Source organism: Nyctereutes procyonoides, unplaced genomic scaffold (genome assembly GCF_905146905.1).
Source record: "Nyctereutes procyonoides isolate TBG_1078 unplaced genomic scaffold, NYPRO_anot_genome, whole genome shotgun sequence".
NCBI classification, from domain to species: Eukaryota; Metazoa; Chordata; class Mammalia; order Carnivora; family Canidae; genus Nyctereutes; species Nyctereutes procyonoides.
Window position 1 is genome coordinate 12,704,578 of NW_026575140.1, and position 9,152 is coordinate 12,713,729.

General features: G+C 62.3%; 2 protein-coding genes and 1 non-coding gene across 6 annotated transcripts; 2 read left to right on the forward strand and 1 right to left on the reverse strand.

Moving 5' to 3' along the window:
• The first annotated feature begins 1,185 nt into the window (after positions 1-1,185).
• On the forward strand, positions 1,186-2,493 carry EXOSC6 (exosome component 6). The gene has a single exon (XM_055306247.1). The coding sequence runs from the start codon at positions 1,234-1,236 to the stop codon at positions 2,050-2,052; it is 819 nt and encodes a 272-aa protein (XP_055162222.1). The 5' UTR covers positions 1,186-1,233; the 3' UTR covers positions 2,053-2,493.
• A 412-nt stretch (positions 2,494-2,905) lies between these two features.
• LOC129497341 (heterogeneous nuclear ribonucleoproteins C1/C2-like) lies at positions 2,906-9,152 on the reverse strand. 4 transcript variants are annotated; one of them, XM_055306171.1, is made up of 6 exons: positions 6,729-7,152; positions 6,058-6,111; positions 5,829-5,974; positions 5,554-5,691; positions 5,076-5,218; positions 2,906-4,171 (listed from the first exon to the last, which is right to left on the reverse strand). In XM_055306171.1, exons 2-6 carry the CDS (start codon positions 6,108-6,110, stop codon positions 4,133-4,135), a joined length of 519 nt encoding a protein of 172 aa, XP_055162146.1. In that variant the 5' UTR covers position 6,111; positions 6,729-7,152; the 3' UTR covers positions 2,906-4,132. The 4 variants fall into 4 exon arrangements, with proteins under 4 accessions (XP_055162146.1, XP_055162143.1, XP_055162144.1 ...); XM_055306168.1 differs by having other exon boundaries at positions 5,829-5,977; XM_055306169.1 differs by having other exon boundaries at positions 5,829-5,977; positions 6,058-6,412.
• Positions 7,411-7,481, forward strand: TRNAG-GCC (transfer RNA glycine (anticodon GCC)). The gene has a single exon. It is a non-coding gene; the product is annotated as a tRNA-Gly (tRNA).

Genomic DNA, 9,152 nt, shown 5'->3' on the forward strand with positions numbered 1-9,152 from the left:
CCATAGGATGGGGAGTTGAGTGGGTGAGATGGAGAGAGACATTAGTCATTCAATAGAAGATGGGCCATGACGCAGCGGTTTGGCGCCTGCCTTTGGCCCAGGGCGCGATCCTGGAGACCCGGGATCGAATCCCACGTCGGGCTCCCGGTGCATGGAGCCTGCTTCTCCCTCTGCCTCTCTCTCTCTCTCTCTCTCTCTCTCTCTCTCCTCTGTGTGTGTGTGACTATCATAAATAAAAAAAAAAAAAAAAAAAAAAAAAGATGGGCCATGAGGTTACTGGAAGCACTTTATAGGAGAAGCTCTCCCATTCTTAGGCCTGTGTCCCTCTTCCTCTCCTTTTTGATGTTGAGCAGTCAGGTGTGAGATCAGAGGTGTTCTTAGGGTGCATTAGGTGACTGCCCCTTTCCCTTTGACCCATCATTCCTGGTTCCCTGACCCAAAGATGGATAGGATCGATCGGGACCTGCTCTGGTCCTGAATCCATTCACTCAAGTCTGAAGACAGCTGGGTTTGGAAACCGTTCGCTGGGGAGGTTAAAGGTTCTGCTTGTTTGTGCTAGCTCTGGCTGATTTCGTGTTCCCTGGGTACAACAGTTGGCAGTGGGGCCCAGGTTAACTAGTCCCGCTGACAAGGAAGGAGGAGAGCCGCAGCAGAGGCTAGCTGTCACCAGCCTGGGGGTGAGGGCCCGCCCTCGCTGGGAGTGAGAGAAGCAGCAGGGGGAGGGTGCTGAGGACCTGGTTCAGCAAGACGTGCCAGGTGAGGACTCCTAGGGGTACGGAGTGTGCACAACCCAGTGCAGGAGAGAGAATGTTCCATTCAACAAGTGTCAGGCCTGCCAGGGCACTGAGGATGGCAGGAATGACCATGTCTTGGGCAAGACGGGAACATGTAGGAGATGGTCACACGTGTAAGTGCAAAATAATTTCAACCTTTACAAGTGAAAGGACGCAGATGTACGCCCTGGGGTTGCGCTGGCCCGAGAGGCTAGCAGCGTTCAGGCAGGCCGGCCCGGTCCCCGCGTCGGCCCCCTCCCCCCCCAGCCAGGGACCTCCCGGCGGCCCCGCGACGGCCCCGCGGCTCGGCTGCTGTTCCTCCGCGACGGCAGGGGGCGGGGCGGCGCCGGCCGCCGCTATCCCGACAGCCCTCGCGCGGGCGCGCGGCTTTAAGCGGGCGGAAGCGCCGGCGCCGGGGCCGAGGGGACGGGCGGAAGCGGCTCGCACGCCAGGCGCCGCCATGCCCGGGGACCACCGCCGAATCCGCGGGCCGGAGGAGTCGCAGCCGCCGCAGCTGTACGCGGCCGACGAGGACGAGGCGCCCGCGGCCCGCGACCCGACGCGGCTGCGGCCCGTGTACGCGCGCGCCGGGCTCCTGAGCCAAGCCAAGGGCTCGGCCTACCTGGAGGCGGGCGGCACCAAGGTGCTCTGCGCCGTGTCCGGCCCGCGCCAGGCTGAGGGCAGCGAGCGCGGCGGCGGCCCGGCCGGAGCGGGCGGCGAGGCCCCGGCCGCGCTGCGCGGCCGCCTGCTCTGCGACTTCCGCCGCGCGCCCTTCGCCGGCCGCCGGCGCCGCGCGCCCCCGGGCGGCGGGGAGGAGCGCGAGCTGGCGCTGGCCCTGCAGGAGGCGCTCGAGCCGGCGGTGCGTCTGGGCCGCTACCCGCGCGCGCAGCTCGAGGTGTCGGCGCTGCTGCTCGAGGACGGCGGCTCGGCGCTGGCCGCCGCGCTCACGGCCGCCGCGCTCGCCCTGGCCGACGCGGGGGTCGAGATGTACGACCTGGTGGTGGGCTGCGGCCTGAGCCGCACGCCGGAACCCGCGCCCACCTGGCTGCTGGACCCCACGCGCCTCGAGGAGGAGCGCGCCGCCGCCGGCCTCACCGTGGCGCTCATGCCGGTGCTCAACCAGGTGGCCGGGCTGCTGGGCAGCGGGGAGGGCGGCCCGCCCGAGAGCTGGGCCGAGGCGGTGCGTCTGGGCCTGGAGGGCTGCCAGCGCCTCTACCCCGTGCTGCAGCAGTGCTTGGTGCGGGCTGCCCGTCGGAGGGGCGCCGCCGCGCCGTCCTGAGCCGGGAGCCCGAGCGACCACGGACGCCGAGGACCGAGCTGCCCCCGTCCCCGAAGGGCCCTTGCCCTCCGCTGCCAGACTGCGCGGCGCTGAGAACTCCGGGCGGGAGAGGATCCGACGGGCGTGCACAGCGCGGGACGGTTGTGTTGGGACGGCTCTTCAGAGACTTCTGTTAAAGAAACGTTTCTACTAGAGCAGGTGCTTCCCAGCTACGACCCAGGTGAAGAAACTTGCGAATGCACCTTGACTCCCAGGTTGGGAAGGACTTCGGCTGGACTCACCTGGAGGACGGGACTTGGAACTGTTGTAAGGGATGGACCCTGTGCAGGCCGGCTAGTGACTCCCTTCTATAGACTTGGGCTGCTTTTGAGAGAATGGACAAGGGGGCTGTGCCTTCTCATTTATATCTGAGCTAAAACGAACTCCTTTATATCTGGAAAAGTCTGTTGTGGTTCATCTCGGTAGTGAATTTAAAAGAGCAAGGCTCTTTTGTGCCCTGTAGTCGACTCCTGGTGTCGAGGGGTTGGGGACAGCATTGTCTTAAATGTGTCCTGTTCCTTAGACCAACATAAGCAGAAAAGACTGGCTGAAACTAAAGGAGGTGCAGGAGTTGGTTTGGGGAAATGTGCTTTGAAGGAGGTGAAGGTGCCCCTAGAGTAGCAGAGTTGGCCATTGCCAAGGTGACAACAGTAGGGAAGGTTGTGTGGGTCCAGGAGCACTCTGGGTGTACTCTGTGGCCTCTGGTTTGGTGCTGGGCAAGACCACAGCTCAGGTTTGGATAGCTGGAAGGGGTTTGGCTCTGGGTGGAAGCTAGAGGCCTCCCCCACTGCTGCTAAGAAGTGGGGGTCCAGGCTATTTTTTTTTTTTGATTTATTAATTTAGAGGCATGCAAGGGGGTTGACAGTGGGGAAGAAGAGAGAAAATCCCACACAGACTCCATGCTGAGCGCAGAGCCAGATGCTGGGCTTGATCTCATGATCCTGAGATCATGACCTGAGCCAAAATCAGAATCTGATGCCTAACCAACTGAGCCCAGGTGCCCCACTAGGTTGGCTTTATTATTTGGTGCCCCTGGTCCAGTCTTGTCTCCTGGGAAAGGGCAGATGAACTTCCAGGAGTAAGAGCTGCTGGTTGTTGGGAAGTCGGATGTGGCCTGGCCATCATTCCATATGGAGAACTGGCCTGAGTGACCACAAGAGCAGGATCTTTCCGGTGTGGCTCATGAGCTCTGTGGGTTTGTGCTCAGGTCTGAATTGGAAGAAGGCAGGGCAGCCTGGTCCCCTCTTCTGTGCCCTGGCTTAGTAGGAGCTGCTGAACTTCTGTGATGCAGGGGCCTGCTCAGCTTCTCCAGGAAGGCCTGGCCTGAGGCAGCCCAAGGACCAGAATGAGGCTTGATGACCCTACCAAAAACCCCTGACCCCCAAAAGGGGGGAAAGGGTTGTGCATTTTCCCCCTTTTGATACTATTTCCAGAGCAGATCTGAAACACATAGTATCACACTAGCAAGAGACTAGACAGGAGCAGAACATAAAAATGATGTCCCTATTCTGAAGGATGGCTTTATAGGGTGGATGGGTAGTCTGGAACCAAAGGGGATTATGTGGGGCACCCTGAGGAGCTGAAAGCCCAGGTGCAGACTGGAAGGGGGACCGTAGGAACATGAAGGTTTCCAGTGTGCCACTGTGGCTGGAGAGAGCTGTGCTGGCTGCCTACTCAGAACTTGCAGGGCCTTCGGAGTAAGGAGCAGCCACCACGGTACCTGCAGTCACTGGGGGCTGATGTGTACCCAGGGGGACCTGGGGCCCCTTGCAAGACGGCCTCAGCTTCATGAGGATGGGAGGCTTATGCTAGGCAGCTGCAGGCCACCCTCAGCTCGTATCATCTGAAAACATGACCTCCAAAAGCCACCATTACGGAGAAGCTTCATGGCTAGTTTGGCTGAGCCAGGCCCCCACTTCCACTGCACTCCTTCCAGAAGGGTGGCTTCGGGCTGCACAGGCACCTCCAGGAGGCCTTCAAAAACCCACACGAGGCAAGGAAGGGAGCCATCCAGGAAGGAGCCCAGAGGGGTTCCACCATTCTACTGGCTGCCCTCCTGGTCCGATGCAGGATTCTTCACCTGTAGGAAATAAAGAAACAGGACTCTGGCCAGGAGGGCCGAGAGGCATGGCATGGCTAGGAAAGGGAAGCCTGTCTGCCAACATCTCCCCTCAACCCCATGTCTCTTTCTCAGCAGGTTTGCCCGTTCAGTGCTACTCTAGATTCTTCCCGAGGCCTGGGAACCCAGAACCGCCAAAGCAGTCCCTTCATCCAGCCCAGTATTTTCCCAGATGTGACTCAGGCCTGGACAGCAGTAAGGACTTTGCAGAGCCCAGCAGTCCAGGGGGCAGAGCCAGACAGGTGGAGGAAGGGAAGCTTGTTCCTGCCAGCCCCCAGGCATCCTGGACCTTGCCGAAGTGGCCCAAACACATGGGGCTTGGCCCACCTCAGGGATTATCAAGAAGGGAGGAGAATGTGGTAGGGCAGGGAACACTGGGGCCCTTGAATGCTACCCAAAGGGCTATCATCAGACCATCACATCCTGGTTTGGATGTTCTCCGTCCAGGAAGGTCTGTGAGCCCCAGCTTCCCTGGGGAGCATGGTACACCACAAGGTGTGGGAGCAGAGCCAGGAAAAAGGCCAGTTTTAACCAGTTCTGGGGCCTCTGGCAAGGGGTCTGGGACCATGAGGCAAACCTGTGACATTCTGCAGTGCTCAAAGCCCGCCACCCAGCTTCCAGGACATGATTGTATTTCAGCCCAGAACTAGCCCCTAGTCCAGCTGAGCTGTCAAGCCCGAGATGAGAGGGGATATAAAGCAGTGCAGGGCCATCTTCTGGGAATTGCATGTGGCAGAAGTCCTGTGTCCCCTCAGCCACCACTGTGGGCTCCTGCACAAACCTGAGTCTCTCCCTAGTTCACAGGGAAGCCACAAGGATCCAAACCCAAGGAGGGTGAGGATGGGGGAGGTGCCAGGCCACTTACTGCCTCCTCTGGGTCTGTGCTGTCCTCAGAGCTGTCTGCTTCTGGATGGGCCCTCTGGCCCCGGGGCTCCTGCTGGAGTTCCGTGATTCTGCATGAGGAGCCCTTACTCTCTGGGCCTCTGTTTTCTTCACTGTCCTCTGACCCTGTGCGGGGAGAGTCACAGTTAAAGGCCAGGTTTGGAGGCCCCAGCTGATCTGAGAGAGGCCACTTGGTGCCCAGCACTGATCAACGGTGCCTAGGGCTTAAGAGGACAAGATGGGCATGGGCTGGGACACAGCTCTGCCTCTAGGTAGCTGCTGAGTGGGTGGGTTCATAGAACAACCCAGAAGCCATGGGGTCTCCAAGCCACGGGAACAAGCAGAGGGAGTGGGAGAGAGTACACCCTGGGAGGGCAGGAAGGAGCCCTGCAGACAGCCCAGGGCAGGACCCCAGGTGCCACCCCCTGGCACCCTCCGCAGTGGGAAAAGCTGGAACTTACCAGGAATGTGTCCCGGGCCCCCAGTTGGAAGCTGGTCCCTCTGCTGGCCCATGTGCTCCAGATTCTCCAATAGACGGTCCACCTGGGCTTTGATCTGGCTCAGCTCCCCCCTGATGGAGTGCAGCTCCTCAGTTGGGACTGTTTGGAGAGGGGCCAGAGCTGGTGTCCCACCAGGCGCAGACGGCTCTGCTGCCAGGGCTCCCAGGCCAGCCCTCACCGCTAAGGTCTGCCCAGCTCTTCCCCAGCCCTGCTGAGGGCTGTACCCCCTCACTCACGCTTTATTTGCTCCCGGGGCAGGTGGCTCTTCCTGGGGCCCGTGTGAAGACGGAAGCTGCTTTTGACCCCCATGCCCACCTGGGTCCTCCGGATCTTGACAGGCACGCGGTTGATGAGTGGAGGGATCCTTTGGTATTCATACACCCTACTGGGACAGGACAGAGAGGGAGTCAGGCTTACCAGCTCCACCTGTTTCCCCGGAGGACCAAGGGGACCAGAACCACCTACCCGTAGGGGACATCTTCCCTGTACAGCTTATGGTCCAGGTCATAATCACTCATGCTACAATAGAGCCAAATGGGGAAGGGGTCATTCTCCGCCAGAGGCCCTGCCTAGACCCCAGTTTAACCTGAAGAACTGAGGTATACAACTTTTCCTTAGAACCCCAGGATTCTCCACCAGAAGCACCCTTAGGGACTTAACCAAGGCCACTTTGGGAGACCACAGCTTCCCCATGTCTGGCCTCCGATAGGGGCATCTTCCAGGTGGCTCCAGGTAACAGGAGGGGGACAATTGCAGCCTTTGGGGCCCTCCAAAGTATCCTCTGCCCGACCCAGGAACAGCTGGCCTTCTGGATCTTAGTCTGGCAAAGGATGAAAGGGAAGAGTTAAGTCAGGGCCCAAAGCCACAGTGGGGGTGTGAGAGCCTTTAATCCCTGTATTGGGATCTCCAGGATGCCACCCAGCACTGGCAGGGCTGGCCAGGCAGGGTTAGGGCTGTGGCCAGGCCACCTTCGTCTTTGCTCCAGGCTTTGGGAGAGGAGAGGAGTTTGGAAGGAAGGTCCCAGACTCTCCCGCCAGGCCTCTGCCCCTTCTCTCATGTGCCATGAATCTCCAGGGAGGGAACCGGTGCGTAGGAGGGCTGGGAAGGTGGGTGCAAAGGGACAGCTGGGTCCTGACCTGGGCAGGGAGGCTCTGGGCAGGACAGAGCTGCAGGAGCTTCATTCAGGTGCCGCCTGCGCCTGGGGCTGGAAGGGTGATCAGGGGTGGCAGAGGGGATGCGGGCCGGACAGTACAGTTTCTGGAACAACTTTCCGGGGCTGCGCTCCCCCGCGCCCGGCTCAGGCCCAGTCCGCGAGGGGGAGGCCTGGAGGGCCACCGGGTCTGAGTGCCGACCTTCGGGGCCCTTCCCCTGTATCCCGCACCCCCCAGGCCCGGCCTGCGGAGGCGGTTCCGGCCGCCCCCGCCCCGCTCTCTGGCTCCAGGAGGTCCGGAGGGGCGGCCTGGAAGCAGCTGGGATGCCGGTTCCGGGGGTGGGAGGGAGGCCTTCGTGGGGGAGAGGAGCGCGCGAGAGCCGGGCGCGGGGCGGGGCGGGGCGCGGCGCGGCGGGGGTGCAGGACGCAGGCAGCCTCCCGGGAGCCGGGGAGCAGCGGGCGCGCGCTCGGGGGCGAGGACACAGACGACGCTGGCGCCACCGCGCGGAGGAGACGCTCCCGGCCCTGGGGCCGCGGGCGGGACGGAGCGGGGCGGGGGCAGGGGCGGGAGCAGGGGCGGGAGCAGGGGCGGGGCGGGGCCTGGGCGGGCGCGGGCGCGGGCGGCGGCCGAGCTCCTGAGCCTCCGGAGTGGGGCTGCTGTCGGCGCAGCATTGGTGGTTCAGTGGTAGAATTCTCGCCTGCCACGCGGGAGGCCCGGGTTCGATTCCCGGCCAATGCAGCTGTAAGCTTTTTCCTTTTCCCCCTCTCCCTTCCATTCCACCCGCATCCCCCACCCCACCTCGCCCCAGAAAGGTTTTTTAAAGTAGCCAGGAATTAATGGTACAGGAATGGTACTTCCCTGACCGCTTAGCGCAGATGGAGAGCTGCGCGGGTTGAGACAGCAGGATGGCCCTGGGAGTTAGGTGTTGGGTGGCGTGCACCCCCCAGCGGTGCTTGCTGCACGCAGAGGGTCCCTCCGGGCCTGAGGAAGGGGGGCTCTGCTCTGCCGGCCCCCCCACCCCCTCACCCCCCAGCCCCACCCCCTCCCCCCCTCCCCACCCCTCAGTCATTAGCCTGTGGTTTTGCCTCTTTCCCCGTAGGGGGGCATCTGCATCTGGTCCCTGGTCTGCGCTAATTGTTACAGTCTGCGAGCCGCGGCTCCCCACAAAAAGAGAACTAGAAGGCAGCCATAGAATGTGCTGTGGGCCGAGGTCAAGTTTAGAAAACCATGGGTTCCCCGGGAGCAGACACCTACTCATCAGCCCCAAACAGAAGCAGTGGAGAAGCCACCCACGTGGGTACGCTGGCACACGGCGGTGACACACGCCCTCGGGCGGCTGCTGGCAGGGAGTAACTTGGCCTCATCTGTCTCAAGGTCAAGCAGGAGGCGCAGAGACTTCTCGGAGCAGCCCCTAGCCCAGCCCTACCAACTCCCTTCCGGGAAGAGGAAGCAAGGTGGAACCCCAAAGAAACTGGAAGCTTCGGTACCAGGGCACCTGTACGGTGCAGTCCTTAACAGGGAACCCTGTGTCCCTGCCTCCTCCGCCGGGAGGGAGAAGTCACCCGCATGCCCGCCGCGAGGCAGGAGCTGAGTGAGGCCGCCACGGATGCCCAGCGCCCGGGGGCGCACTGCCCTTACGCCTGTGAAAATGGCACAGTGGCCGGTAGAGTTTGGCGAACTCCTTTCTGAAAAGGTTTAAAGATTTCTGAACATTTTATTTAAGTTTCCCAAGTTAAGGGCCAGGAGTTCATCCAGGAAAGTCCCCATTTGCTTCCCAAACATCTGTACCTGGAAACCGCCCCCAACGCATCCCGCAGGTGCAGGTGCAGGTCCCCTGGGAGGGACCCAGGCGCCCTGGCTGTGTCAGCAGGATGGTGCTGGCGGACACGGGTGACCAGGGGCCTTGGAACGAACTGGGTCATCTCCCTCCGTCTACAGTCAAAACCTGCCGCCAGAGAGGGGGCCCTCCAGGTGCCCTGGTGGGTGGCCTGAGCTGGCCTCCTGGGGGCCTCGCTCCCTGGCAGGGGAGCCCAGAGCCTCGGACAAGGACAAGCCAGCAGCCAGCCTCCCGCCCCTGCACGCTGCGGCCACCGGCACCGGCACGGCAGACTCACCAGGGGCTGGCTGTGCCCTGAGGCCGCTTGAGGCCCGGGTGCGCGGGGCCCGGCCCGGCCTCTCCAGCCATGTCGAAGTCCGAAGAGAGTCGGAGAGCAGGGCAGAGCTCGAGGGGATGAGGGCGGCCGGGGCAGCCGGCCTGGCTCCTTCGTACCCCAAGCCCACTGTGGGAGTTGGCCCCACTGCCCGGCCCGGGAGGGGGGCGGGACCGGCCGAAGGCGGGGAAGATGCCGTGATCCCGAGTCCTGTGGCAGCGTCCGTCCTCCCGCGCCCTGCTCCTGCCCTCTGCCTGCC

Excerpts from the sequence above, each read along its gene's own strand:
- EXOSC6 (XM_055306247.1), top strand. The coding sequence starts at position 1,234 with ATGCCCGGGGACCACCGCCGAATCCGCGGGCCGGAGGAGTCGCAGCCG.
- LOC129497341 (XM_055306167.1), bottom strand. The coding sequence starts at position 8,928 with ATGGCTGGAGAGGCCGGGCCGGGCCCCGCGCACCCGGGCCTCAAGCGG. Across the intron at positions 5,219-5,553 it reads GGGCCCGGGACACATTCCTG|GGTCAGAGGACAGTGAAGAA; the intron begins GTAAGTTCCAGC and ends CTCCCCGCACAG. Across the intron at positions 4,172-5,075 it reads GCACAGACCCAGAGGAGGCA|GTGAAGAATCCTGCATCGGA; the intron begins GTAAGTGGCCTG and ends TATTTCCTACAG.